The sequence below is a fragment of the Symphalangus syndactylus genome, chromosome 6 (genome assembly GCF_028878055.3).
Source record: "Symphalangus syndactylus isolate Jambi chromosome 6, NHGRI_mSymSyn1-v2.1_pri, whole genome shotgun sequence".
Lineage (NCBI taxonomy): Eukaryota > Metazoa > Chordata > Mammalia > Primates > Hylobatidae > Symphalangus > Symphalangus syndactylus.
In genome coordinates, this window is record NC_072428.2 from 47,314,833 (window position 1) to 47,329,568 (window position 14,736).

The 14,736-nt window shown below is 43.0% G+C and overlaps 1 protein-coding gene across 4 annotated transcripts in view; it reads left to right on the forward strand.

The window, feature by feature from the left end:
* The window catches only part of SCUBE2 (signal peptide, CUB domain and EGF like domain containing 2), an 81,823-nt gene extending 77,489 nt beyond the window's left edge, over nt 1-4,334 (forward strand). For all 4 annotated transcript variants that reach the window (XM_055282471.2, XM_055282466.2, XM_055282468.2 and 1 more), the window contains 2 exons: nt 1,854-1,933; nt 2,613-4,334. In XM_055282471.2, coding sequence (XP_055138446.1) covers nt 1,854-1,933; nt 2,613-2,765 — 233 coding nt within the window. In that variant the 3' untranslated portion in view covers nt 2,766-4,334. The remainder of the gene's footprint in view (nt 1-1,853; nt 1,934-2,612) is intronic.
* Nucleotides 4,335-14,736: the final 10,402 nt, after the last annotated feature.

Here is a 14,736-nt window from a genome sequence, read left to right on the forward strand (position 1 = left end):
ATGTGCTTTCCTCACAATCACTCCATAAAGTAGACATGATTATTTCCTGATTTTATAGATGAGGCCACTCAGGCTTAGAGATTTAAGGAACTGACCTAAGGTCCCAGCATGGCAAGGTTGCAAAGCAGGGTTTGAACCAGGACTTTGGGACTCCAGAGCCTGGATTCTTACCTGTAACTTTGCTGCATTTCTAATGAGTTGGAGCAAGTAAGGAAACACAGTAGTTCTTAAAAGCAGACGAAATATTTTTTTTAAACAATAGCAGTTGGGAAGCATTTGGTGGAGTGGCAAACAGCTGTCTAGTTTTCTATTACACCAGAACGCAGCACAGCAACCGACATTCTTAATGGTAAGTCCCATCATCAAAAAGAGGAGAGACACTACCGCAGAGGAATTCAAAATGAAAAGAAAATGTATTCTCATATTTTATATTCACTAAAAGAAAGACACCACACTAATGGAGTACCAATGCTACTGTAAACATATCAAATTAGTAATTGTGACTATTATACCATTACTTTCCATTTACCATCCCTTAACTGAGATAAACTTTTCAAGAGTTCCTCTCACACAATTTCAATGATGTTCTTATAATGTGTTTGGCTTTGTCGCACACGATATGCATACAAAGAGGCATTTTTTCTGTGTCTGGAATTTGGAAAAGATTGTGCTTTGCATATGCTTGATTTGAATGATGACTATAGGAAATAAGCTAGACTTCAAAGGGGGAAGATTGGCATTTGGAGAAGTACAGCGTGCACTGCATTTAATGTGTACATCAGGACAAAAAATATTAGTGAGAGAGCACACATAGTTTTTTTCCTCCCCGACCAGCCAAATTCTCCACCCTCCAGCCCCATTCAAATAAAGGAGAGAAGACTCTTTCTTGGTGGATAAGAAGCTTGATTGTCTTACATAATACAAGGATAGAGAAAAAAGTGGGAGGCAGGGAGGTGGAGAGGGAAAGGAGAGCCTGATGAGCTCAACAGGAAGTGAGTATAGACAGAGAAGAGAATACCAAGGACTAAGCCCTGGGACCTTCCTTCAGTAATAGGTCAGAGAGAAGAAGAAAAGCAAAGAAGCCTCAGAGAAGTAACCGGTAAGGTAGGAGGAAAACCAAAGAGCATGGTGTCCTGGAAGCTCAGTGAAGAACTGGATCAAGGAGGGGGAGTGACCAGCCAGGTCAAAAGCTACTGATGCATCAAGGAGGATGAAGACCAAGAGCTGGCTGTTGGGATTTAGCAACATGAAGGTCATTGCTGGTCTCATCAAGCAGTTTCGGAGGAGTGATGGGGGCCAAAGCTGATTGGATTGGGTTTAAGAGAGAAAGAAAGGAAAAGAATCAGAGACAGTGGGTGCTGACAATATTTTTAAGGATTTTTGCTGCAAAAGGGAGCAGATAAGTGAGATGGAAGCTGGAGGGAGAAATGAGGTCAAGGGAGGGATTTTTAAACTCAGAGACATACAGCATTTTTGCATGCTGGTGGGAGAGACCAATAGAGAGAAAAATGTATCACGTAGGAAAGAAAGAGCAGAATTACTAGAACAATGCTGTTGATTTGGGGAGAGAAGATGGACCTGGCATGCTAAGTGGAGGGATGAGCCTGGACTGGATGCACAGAGGCTCATCTGAGGGAAGAGGGGACGGGGAAGATGGGTGCAGATGCTGGTAGGTGAAGAGAGATGGTGGTGGGAGTCTGTGGAAGTTTTCTTCTGACTGTCTTCTCAGTAGCAGAATGGTAAGTGATAGCAGCCACAGAAGGGGCATTTCTCAGAACCTTATCAAAAAGTGAAAGAGCGAGTTTGGAAGCAACTAAATCACAGAATGCAAAACATGTTCTTTATTCCAACAGAGGACTACCAGGAACTAATTGAAGACATAGTTCGAGATGGCAGGCTCTATGCATCTGAGAACCATCAGGAAATACTTAAGGTGAGTGCATGGCTCAGGTGGACATGGCAGTTATCCACAGAGCTTCCCAAGTACTGTTGGAGAAGGCTTCTCCTCCTGCTCCTTGTTGCCACCTTTCAGACATGGTGCCTGTCCTGGGCCAAGGTCAGTTTTATACCTTCACCAGACTTAATTTTTAAAAAAATCAGGTTGCTGTCTTTAGTGTTGTCAAGTGGAGTTGTATTTTTTAATTTGGAAACTTGTGGAGGGGCAGGGAGAAATTTGCTTATAAATCCAAACCAGCAGCAAATAATGTTTTTCTATTAATTCCAAATAGTTGAGGATCCTTGGCTCTTTATGTATACTTCAAGCCTAAAATTCACCAAAGTTTAAATACTTATAAATAATTAGCAATAAACACTTGTGGTATCACTAATCCTACAAATACTCCCAAATCCCAGTGTTGCATTCATCTGGTTGGGAAAAAGAAAACAGGTTTTTTACATATTAAAGTTTTATTTATAAAAGTAATTCATACTTCTTATAACTAATTAGGAAAAATAAAAACTGGAAAGAAGATAAAAATCAGAGGAAACAATTTTTGCAAGTGTTTTTCTGCTAAGCAAGCTACGGCCTAATACTGGGTCATCATAGTTCCATGGGCAAAATGTCAGCATATTTCAATATTTTGGCCCAGTAACAAAAATTCTGTTCTTTTTAGGATAAGAAACTTATCAAGGCTCTGTTTGATGTCCTGGCCCATCCCCAGAACTATTTCAAGTACACAGCCCAGGAGTCCCGAGAGATGTTTCCAAGATCTTTCATCCGATTGCTACGTTCCAAAGTGTCCAGGTTTTTGAGGCCTTACAAATGACTCAGCCCACGTGCCACTCTACAAATGTTCTGCTATAGGGTTGGTGGGACAGAGCTGCCTTCCTTCTGCATGTCAGCACAGTCGGATATTGCTGCCTCCAGTATCAGTGACTCATTAGAGTTCAATTTTTATAGATAATCCAGATATTTTGGTAAATTGAACTTGGTTTTTCTTTCCCAGCATCGTGGATGTAGACTGAGAATGGCTTTGAGTGGCATCAGCTTCTCACTGCTGTGGGCGGATGTCTTGGATACATCAAGGGCTGGCTGAGCTGGACTTTGGTCAGCCTAGGTGAGACTCACCTGTCCTTCTGGGGTCTTACTCCTCCTCAAGGAGTCTGTAGTGGAAAGGAGGCCACAGAATAGGCTGCTTATTCTGAAACTTCAGCTTCCTCTAGCCCGGCCCTCTCTAAGGGAGCCCTCTGCACTCGTGTGCAGGCTCTGACCAGGCAGAACAGGCAAGAGAGGAGGGAAGGAGACCCCTGCAGGCTCCCTCCATCCACCTTGAGACCTGGGAGGACTCGGTTTCTCCACAGCCTTCTCCAGCCTGTGTGATACAAGTTTGATCCCAGGAGTTTGAGTTCTAAGCAGTGCTCATGAAAAAAATACTTAAAGCAGAAAGAATTAGAAATAAATAAAAACTAAGCACTTCTGGAGACATAAAAATGTACATTTATTGCCAGCCTTCCTCGTTGCCAGCTTCCACCCTGCAGCAAATGCACAGTGCTGACTCTCGCACCTTCAGCTGTGCCCTCCGACACTCTGCTGGCCATTGCCTGAGGGACTGGGGAGTTCAGGTGAAATGTAATTACCTCAGTGGATGAGAATCATCAATTGTCATGAAAAGAAGATTTCACCAACCCTGAGTCAGTATTGCCAAGGGTTCTACTCCCCAAGTGGACTTCCCATCACAAGGGATCTGAGGTCCAGGTGGGTGTGGTGAGGCCCAGCCTGTCATGTATGCCTTCCTTCGCCACTCTCAAATGTGAGAGACGGACTCTGCTCCGTGGACATGAGCAGCCCCTTGAAGGTGGTCTCATTCTCTAACAGTAACAGCACTGCCAGAAACACCCTCTAAATGCCACACGGTCATCTCACTTTAGGTCAGCCCAGCAGGGCCTCACGATCATTTCTTGAACTTGAATTTTCAGTGTTATTGAATCTTTAAACATTTAAATCCCCAAGCAAAAATCTCATTACAGTGAATAAAAGGGAATCCAATCAAACAAGCCACCATTTCCCTAATGGATGGACTACCTACAACTATGGTGTTTTGTTATTTCAATAACAATTCTATGCACAGCCAATTCTCCATACCAAAGTACTAAAAAAATGTTTAACAAGCATTTTTGAAGAAAACAAAGAGAACTTCATTATGGTTAAACTTGCTTTTCATCTCAGTGTTGCTTTTTTTAACCTGTTAATAACATTGTTCTTAAAAAGTCCTAATCAAACTTCTTTATTTGGATGGGCCCTAAATATTCATTTTCAGATTTCTCTTCAAAAGTTTGAACATCATCATTAAAAAAAAATAGCATTAAAACAAGCACTTGGACTTTGTTTTACTGGAGCTTGGCCTATATTTCTGAGTCTGACCATAAGATGAAAATTCGAATGTCACATAACCCGAGTTAGTGACCGTACTGATGTGAAGGTGAGATGAGCTGAGCTGCACCATTCTGTCCAGGCATGTTAGCAACTTTGTGCTCATGACTGTGTGATCCTGTCTTGCTGATTTCACAAGAAGGCTGGGGACGGGAATACTCTGGGGGTTGGAAGGAGGCTGCATAAACCCGGTCACTATGGAGCATCCTCCACGGGGCAGCCCCATGCACCAGAGCTGTGTTGCTGGTACACACACAAGCCACTGACGCCCAGGAGGTATAGAGAGGAGCTTCCTCTCTATACCCTCAACTACCTTAAGAGATGCTGTGATCCTGTTGGGGGCTGGCTGTCTGGAGATACTATTTCTACCTGCAACATCAATATTTATCAAACTTCTGCCAGGTACTCTTCTAGGCTCTGGGGATGCAGTGATAAGACAGACAAGGTCCCTGCCCTCATGAAGCTTACATTTTAGAGGGAAGAGACAAAGAACAGATAAATCAACATGAAAAGTAGCAGCTAGTGGTAAGAGCTATGTTGAAAATTAAAACAGGTTACTGTAACAGATGACTGTGTGGCTACTTTAGGATTGGGGATTATAGATGGCCTCTATGCGGAAATTACATTTCAATTGAAAACTAAATGGCAAGAAGAAACCAGCCTTGGGAAAATTAGGGGGAAGAGCTTTCCAGAGAGAGGAAAACCAAGTGCAAATGCTGTCAGACAGGAGCAACCATTTGTGTATATCGTAGTCTAGTGAGAAGGCAGGTCATACCAGATGAGGCCAGAGAACCAGACAGGCCAGATCACATCAGGCTTTGGAATCTAGAATGAGGGGTTTGAGTTATTTCTAAATATGTTGCAAACTTTCGAATGGATTTAAGCAGAGGAGTGAGATAATCTGATTTATGTTTTAGAAGGGTAGCTGTGGCTACTGTGTGAATAGGAAGCCAGCACGGAGGCAGAGAGAGTTATTCACAGACTGCTGCAACAGACCAAGCAGCCATCCAGTTGGCAGATGAAGGTATTGTCTGGATTAGGGTGTTGTAGTGGAGATGAGAGAAGTGGAAGGATTCTGGACACGCTTTGGGGCACAGTCAACAGAATTTGCTGATGGGGATTGTATGGAAGGGCTGAGGGAAAGAAGGAAGTCAAAGATGACTCCTAGTTGCCTAAGAAACTGGTGGATGGAGAACACTAGGAGGAGCAGGTTTGGGATATGCAGCAGTTTTAAAACATGTTTGCAAATTCTTTGAGGCTCCTTTCATGGACAGTTGGGGTTTATGTCACCTCCCGTTGACTCTGGGCTCTGTGACTGCTTGACCAATATTAACATGGCAGAAGTAATGGTTTATGAGGCCCAGGGCTTAAGACACTAGCAGCTTCCACTTCCTCTCCTTAGGACACTCACACTTGAAACTCAGTCACCACGTCATGAGGAAGCAAGCCATAGCAGCCTGTGGAGAGGCCATGTGGAGAGGAACCACAGTCCCTCCACCCACTGGCCAGGCTGAGCTTCCAGGCGACAGCCAGCAAAACTTGCCAGCTGCGTGAGTAAGCCATCTTGGAAAGGGATTCTCCAGCTGCTCCAGCTGACGCTTCATGAAGCAGTCCTCATTGAACCATAGAAAAATTAGAGATTTGTGTGCAAAATTAATGATTATTATCTTAAATGATAGGTTTTGAAGTGACTTCTTATGCAGTAATATAACAGTGAAAAGGGGAGATGGTTAAGAGTTCCATTTCGGCCATTCTAGGTTCTAGGTGCCTATCATATGTCCAACTGGAGGGTTCAAATAGGCAAGTGGTTATACAAAGCCCCAGGAGAGGTCAAGGCTGGAATATAAGTTTTAATGTCACACAGTAAAGGCATGAGACTTTGCCCAGGTTAAGGTCACCTGGGAAACATGTAGATAAAAGAAGACCAGGGAGCTCTTAATTCTGGGATTTCCTGTGTGGGCACAGGAACCAGGACTTTGAGGAGCTGCGTATTAAGTAAACAGGAAGAGGTCAGAGCTGAGCTTCCATCTTCCCTCCAAGAGAGCTAGTTCTATGGGTGAACCCTGAATGGGCGTGGATCTGTACAGTCCTTCCTTCTAGCTGTAGATATTGTTCTTTAGCCATTTACTGAAGTGCTGCATCTATGGATTTAACAACATCTCCCTTGAATTTCCAATGCTAATAAAAAAGCATTTGCCTTTTCCCACTAACAGACAATTATCTTCACTTTGGAAAATTGCTTCCTCTGAATCATGCCCTGAGCTGTTAAGTGTGTCGTCTGTAGGCACTCACTGGATTTAGGTTTGCAGGTGATATTAAAATGTCATGTGGCAACTTGGAAAAGGCAGTGGCTGCACAGCACAGTGCAAGGACTTGCTTACCCTCCGGCAAATCTTTGCAGGAAGATGCAGCGGAGCTGTTGCCTGCAGCTGACCACCACAGCTGGTGGGCCTATGTGCTGGAAAACCCAAGGGTCATTCCAGGCCCAGCTGTAATCTTCTTAGCCCTGAAGAGATGCCTCTTACTGTCAGCATCTCTGCTGCTTTTCACATAGCAGGATACATCTTGAGAGCCTTACCCAAGTCTACACTACTTCTAGCCAGCATTTGGGAGGCAAATGGACTAGCTGAGGCTGGAGTAAAGCAGTTCCTCATCAAGTTGAGGGAAATACGGCCCTCTAGCTAGGCAAGCCATCAGCTGCCTACGATTTAAGGTCCTGGGAGTGGCCAGTAGGGGCCCATCCACAGAAACTTAGAGGCCTTGGTGAGGCTTCATTTCTATGACCATCTTCCACTCCAGGGGCTTGTGAGCCCAGCTCAGAGGTGTCCTAATATTTGTAGTACCCTGCCTCCTTCTCCCTTCAGGCAGTCTCGATCAGCCTGCAGGAGACAATCCTTAGGGGCCTGTTAACACAGCAAGGCTGCTCCTGTGATCCATGTCAGTGATATAGCTATGAAGATATCACTACTCAGCAGGGAGCACTTTCCAGAGAACACAGTAGCATCAAAATAGATCTAGAAAATGAAACCACTCTAATATAGGCAGTTTGCCTTAGTTGAATCAAAGGGATACAAATTAAACCTACCTACTGCAAACAATGACAGTAACTCAGTAGTGCTTGGTTTTCAGAGAATCTCGTAAAGGGGATGCAACTACAGACCTTAGTTACTAATAATTTCTTATTATGTTTTTGGTCATTCATTCATTTATGCAACATATATTTATGGAGAGCCTATTAAGTGCTAGACATTGTAGGAGCCAGGGATACTGCAGGGAGCAAAAGAAGCTCCCTGCTCTTGTGGAATTTAGGTTCCAGTCTGGGGAAACAGACAATAAACAAATGAACATATACTGTAAAGTCAAGTAGTGATGAGTGGTATAAACAAGGAAGGGCTAAAGGACAGAGAATGAGGAGGTGGTGGGAGGGAGCTGCTGTCTTAGATAGGATGAGCTCATCATTAGAGTCATGAATCCAGTCCCCTCCTAGAGCACTGGCTCCTCAAACCAAACCCTGGCAAGCTCCTTTATCCGCCCAGCAAGACCTTGGCATTTCATGTGAAGCCAAGCTGACCAATGCTCCAAGCTGTGAACGAGCCATTTGGCAGTTCCTCGAACAGGTGCCACCTAGTGGTTGCAATATGGAGTCGACCTGTGTTTCTGTCTCCCGTCCCACTGCCTCAGACCTTACATGCCCATAATTCAAGACAAGATCTTACCCAAGGGGCCCTGGGGATTAGGGCTGTGATTTGACAACTGATTGGTCGAATGTTGTTGGACACAGCCCTCGGAGTTTATTTGTTTAGATATTTTCCTTTTTTCTCTGCTTGGCAGAGAAAAACTAGTGACCAAGTCCAAACTCATTGATCTAGGACATTTCAAACTATCAAAAATGCTCTGAATCTCACATAAAAGCACAGCATATTCATGCATTCACTGTTACGGTCTAGGCACCAGAGTAGGCTGGATATATAGTCCTGAGTCAGAAGGGAAAAGGAGTTGAAGGAATGATGAGGAAAAAACCTACTCCTCGATTACAATCTTATATGTCTTACTATTTTGTAGTTCCAGGAGCTCCCTACCACACTCCCCTGCCTTGGATTGTTCTCTGATCCTACACAGTATCCTAGAACTGAAAGATAACTTTGGGCCACAGTTTGAAGTTTTCTGTCTTTTTCCTACAAAACGCAAAAAGTAGAAATAGAAGCCTACCTCAAATTTGAGCTTCGGTGCTGGCTTTGCCTTATTACATGTGTGGCAGTTGAAAAAAATTAATAGCTGCTAAGCAGGAACTGGAACCAATGCCCCAGAGAACACAGAGCCCAGTAATGTCTGAAGCAGCATGCACAGCAGAACAGCATGGAGGTACAGGGTGTGAGCTCGTGGTGAACTCTGGCCAAGCCTGCTAAGTGCAGCCCTCTGCAGCCTTGTGGGTAACCTATCCTGTGTGACCACAAATTGGTCATCAGCACACACTGTCAATGCAGCTGTGTGTGTGATGCCTGATCATGCTATAGAACTGTGGACAGTGTAGCACATTGGAACCCCAATGTTACTTCCAGGTGACTTGGCTTGAAGAAGGCAGCTTTTAGCAGCCACATCAGGTACCTAAACGAGTTTTAAGTCATGCAGGTGCCAAGTATAAGAGGCTTGATAGGGCCAGGCACGGTGGCTCACGCCTGTAATCCCAGCACTTTGGGATGTCAAGGCGGGTGGATCATTTGAGGTCAAGAGTTCAAGACCAGCCTGGCCAACTTGGTGAAACCCTGTCTCTACTAGAAATACAAAAATTAGCCAGGCGGTGGTGGCGCATGCCTGTAATCCCAGCTACTCGAGAGGCTGAGGCAGGAGAATTGCTTGAGCCTGGGAAGCGGAGGTTGCAGTGAGCCAAGATCGTGCCACTGCACTCCAGCCTGGGCAACAGAGTGAGATGCTGCCTCAAAAACAAAAAACAAAAAAATAAAAAAAGAGGCTTGATAAACTATCACTAAGGAGGCTCCCCATGAGGAACTGGGATGACTCAAACAACGTCACTCACCCAGTACTCCTCGGGCCCAGTATTCCTAATGTACTTCTCTGAAAATGCATTCTCTACATTTATCACACTGATAGGTGCCTTCTCTAAGACTTATGATTCATAATGCTCATATTCTCCAAGACTCCCATTATGTCCTTTACGGTACCTGGATTTGTATCCCAGTTCTGCCACTTATTAGCTATGTGACCTTGTGGAAGTTATTTAACTTCTCTGTGCCTCAGTTTCTTCATGTGGTAAATAAAGATAATGATACTACCTACAAGATAGAGCTGTTTTGAGAATTAAATGAGTTAATACCTGGAAAACTCCTGAAACATTGCCTGGCATATAGTAAGGGCCGAGTAAATGTTAACTGTCATCCTCATCGTTACCTTTCACTTCTTGAGACTTTAGAAGTTAAACCCAAGAAACGTTCTTTAAAGGGGTTCATTCTCTGCTTGGTTTCCCCATTTCACTGAGATGGAAAGTTCTTTAGTCATAGTTTTTCTAGTGGGGTATGTCCTAGCAACAGAAAAGTTAAAGCTTGAAGTAGGAATGAAAGGCTATGATGCCTGATTTGGGTTCTCACACAAGGCCTTCCAAACACCCGTGTCCTCCTGAGCTGGGAACGTAAAATGAGCTCTTCCAATCTCCTGAGTTTCTCTTAGGTCAGGGATGGCACAGACGCAAGTGCACATACACAGTGCGGCCTCTCAATCCTTCATCTTTTTCTGAGTTCCAGTCCTCAGCCCCTGGTATGTGAGGATCACAGTACATCTGCTTGCTGAGCCCAGAATCACATGTTTTCCAGAACTGCCTATTTCTATTTGATGTTTCCAGCATGGCAACATCCAACTTCAGAGTCCAAGAAGGCAGTACTCAGGTCTCTAGGCAGGCAAGGTCAATGAAGACACTCACTGTGGCAGGGTGTGAATAATTTGCATGAAACCTGTGGTCAGTGGAACAAAGCCCCTTTCTGAGACATGAGGACACAGGCCTGGCCAAGGTGGGTCTGACCACTGTGCAGCATGTGCCAGGGAGAGTACAGAACTCAAAGTGCAATGTACTAATGGAGTGTAGACAGACTGAAAAGAGTGAATTTTATCTTTTTAAACATCATGAATGGGATAAGAAAAAAGCCAGTAATTATACAGCAGAGAAATCAGGCAATACCTTGACCAGATGATCAAAATTAGCATGTCCAATAAAGGACAGATGGATATCATGTGCCTACAGATGTGATATCCTGAGAAGAACATACCATCACCTCTACTGTACTCGGGCCAAAAATGCATCACCTCAATCTCAATACAAGGAAAATGCAGACAAACACAAAATGAAGAATGCTCTATTTTAAAAAGGGGAGGAAAGTTGAAAAACAACTTGCACATCAGTGAAATTTTAAAACTTGTGTGCTTCAAAAGACACTATTAAGAAGTGAAAAGGCAGCCCATGGAATGGTAGAAAATGTTTGTAAATCATATATCTGACAAGAGACTAATGGCTACAATATGTAAAGAGTTCTTACAAGTCAATAATAATGAGACAAATCACTCAATTAAAAATGGACAGAGGAGGCTGGGCGTGGTGGCTCACGCCTGTAATCCCAGCACCTTGGGAGGCCGAGGCAGGTGGATCATGAGATCAGGAGACTGAGACCATCCTGGCTAACACAGTGAAACCCTGTCTCTACTAAAAATACAAAAAATTAGCCGGGCGTGGTGGTGGACACCTGTGGTCCCAGCTACTTGGGAGGCTGAGGCAGGAGAATGCTGTGAACCCAGGAGGCGGAGCTTGCAGTGAGCCGAGGTCGCGCCACTGCACTCCAGCTTGGGTGACAGAGCGAGACTCCGTCTCAAAAAAAAAAAAAAAAGATGGACAGAGGATTTGAATAGACATGTTTCCAAAGAAGACAAACAAATGACCAATAAGCACCTGAAAAGATACTTAACATAATTAGTCATCAGGGAACCACAAATCAGAACCACAATGAGATACCATCTCAACCTCACTAGGATGGCTATAATAAAAAAGACAGATGGTAAAAAGTGTTGAAGAGGATGTGAAGAAATTGGAACCCTCATACACTGCTGGTGGAGATGCAGAATGGTGCAGCTGCTTTGGAGAGCAGTCTGTTAATTCCTCAAAGGTCACACGGGCTACCATGTGACTCAGCAATTCTACTCCAGGAGATGAATAAAAGGCACAAAAAGATTTCTACATGAGATTTCATAGCAACATTAGTCATAATAGCTTAAAAGTGGAAACAGCTTACATATCTATCAACTAATGTACAGCTAGACAAAATGTGGTATATCCATACAATGGAATATTATTTGGCCATAGTTAAATACTGATACATGCTATAGTATGGATGAACTTTGAAAACATTGTGCTACGTGAAAGAAACCAGTCACAAAAGACCATGCATTGTGTGATTCCAGTTACATGAAATGTCCAGAATAGGCAAAATCATAGAGACACGAAGTGGATTACAAGTTAGGTGTCTAGGGCTGGAGAAATTGATAGGCAATGGGGAATGATTAATGGGTACCAAGTTTCTCTTGGGATGATGAAATGTTCTAGAAGTCATTGTGGTGATGGTTGCACAGCTCTCCAAATTTATTTAAAACTATTGAATTGTACACATTAAGTACAATTGTATGAATTGGGTGAATTTTATGGTATGTGAATTATATCATACACAGAAACCAGTAACTAAAAAGGGTTAACTGGTTTTTGTGTGAACCAGTTAACCCTTTTTAATGACACTGACATTTTTGAATTTTGACATTTTGAATGTCAAAAATGTCAGTGTCATGGAGGACAAAGAAAGCTGTGGAAATGTTCCAGATTAAAGGAGGCTAAAGAGACATGACAACCAAATACAATACCTGCTCCTAGCCTGGATCCTGTACTGGAGGAATGCGTTATAAATGGTCAACTGACAAAATTGGAACATGAATAGTAGCTTAGATAAAAATATTGTTATCAATGTAAATTTATCAAGCTTCTATCTGTATTGTGGTTACGTAAGAGAAAAATCCCTATTTTTAGGAAATATACAATGAAGTATTAGTGGTAAAGGGTCATAATGTATATGTAATCTATCCTAAAATGGTTCATAAAAAAGTGTGTGTGTGTGTGTGCGTGTGTGTGTGTGTGTGTGTGTGTTGCAGGGACGCAAATGAAATTTAACATTTTTATGAGTCAAAGGAAGCCATCAAGAAAGTGAAAAGGCAACTCATAGAATGGGAGAAAAATTTTGCAAGTCATGTCTGACAAGAGTAGCTAGAATATATAAAGAATTCTCCATTTGTTTGTGTCCTCTCTTATTTCCTTGAGCAGTGGCTTGTAGTTCTCCTTGAAGAGGTCCTTGAAGAGGAAGAATCAATATCATGAAAATGGCCATACTGCCCAAAGTAATTTATAGATTCAATGCTCTCCCCATCAAGCTACCATTGACTTTCTTCACAGAATTGGAAAAAACTACTTTAAATTTTATACAGAACCAAAAAAGAGCCCACATAGCCAAGACAATCCTAAACAAAAAGAAAGAAGCTGGAGGCATCACACTACCTGACTTCAAACTATACTACAAGGCTACAGTAACCAAAACAGCATGGTACTGGTACCAAAACAGAGATATAGACCAACGGAACAGAACAGAGGCCTCAGAAATAACACCACACATCTAAAACCATCTGATCTTTGACAAACCTGACAAAAACAAGCAATGGGGAAAGGATTCCCTATTTAATAAATGGTGTTGGGAAAACTGGCTAGCCATAAGCGGAAGTCTGAAACTGGATCCCTTCCTTACACCTTATACAAAAAATAACTCAAGATGGATTAAAGACTTAAACATAAGACCTAAAACCATAAAAACCCTAGAAGAAAACCTAGGCAATAGCATTCAAGACACAGGCATGGGCAAAGACTTCATGATTAAAACACCAAAAGAAATGCAATAAAAGCCAAAATTGACAATTGGCATCTAATTAAACTAAAGAGCTTCTGCACAGCAAAAGAAACTATCTTCAGAGTGAACAGGCAACCTATAGAATGGGAGAAAAGTTTTGCCAATCTATCCATCTGACAAAAGGCTAATATCCAGAATCTACAAAGAACTTAAACAAATTTACAAGAAAAAAACAACCCCATCAAAAAGTGGAAAAAGAATATGAACAGACAGTTCTCAAAAGACATTTATGCAGCCAATAAACATATGAAAAAAGCTCATCACTGGTCATTAGAGAAATGCAAATCAAAACCACAATGAGATGCCATTTAGGCCAGTTAGAATGGCAATCATTAAAAAGTCAGGAAACAACAGATGCTGGAGAGGATGTGGAGAAATAGGAACACTTTTACACTGTTGGTGGGAGTGTAAATTAGTTCAACCATTATGGAAGACAGTGTGGCAATTCCTCAGGGAACAAGAACTAGAAATACCATTTGACCTAGCAATCCCATTACTGGGTGTATACCCAAAGGATTATAAATCATTCTGCTATAAAGATACATACACACGTATGTTTATTGTGGCACTGTTCACAATAGCAAAGACTTGGAACCAACCCAAATGCCCACCAATGATAGAGTGGATAAAGAAAATGGGGCACATATACACCATGGAATACTATGCAGCCATAAAAAAGGATGAGTTCATGTCCTTTTCAGGGACACAGATGAAGCTGGAAACCATCATTCTCAGCAAACTAACACAGGAACAGAAAACCAAACACTGCATGTTCTCACTCATAAGTGGGAGTTGAAAAATGAGAACACATGGACACTGGAGTGGGGGCATCACACACCAGGGCCTGTTGCAGGGTGGGGGGCTGAGGGAGGGATAGCATTAGGAGAAATACCTAATGTAGATGATGGGTTGATGGGTGAAGCAAACCACCATGGCAAGTGTATACATTTGGGCAATGTAGAGCAGTGGGAAAACTGGTCAGAGGGAACACTATGAGCATGAGCGCGTGCACATGTTTGCACACCTGGGAGTCTACACATGTTCCACAGAGCACTTCACCTCTCTGCTGCCACTGGCCCCCAGCCCCTGTGGCTTGCCCAGCATGCACACCATCACATCTGAGCAACATGCTTAGTTAACCCAGGGGAAGGAGGTAGAGCCCTCAGTGCTCCTGAGGTAGACAGAGGTTACCCATCAGTGTGAGCCACACTGCAGGCATTGTCTCCTTTCCGTGGGGCTGACATAAAGAGATATGGAGCAGGCGGGTTAGGCCTATGCTTTGCTGTATTCTGAGAGACTTGCCACCTTCAGAGTTCTTGTTTCCATACTGCAGAGTTTCCCACTAGGCTCAGAAGGGCCACTCTTTTTCTG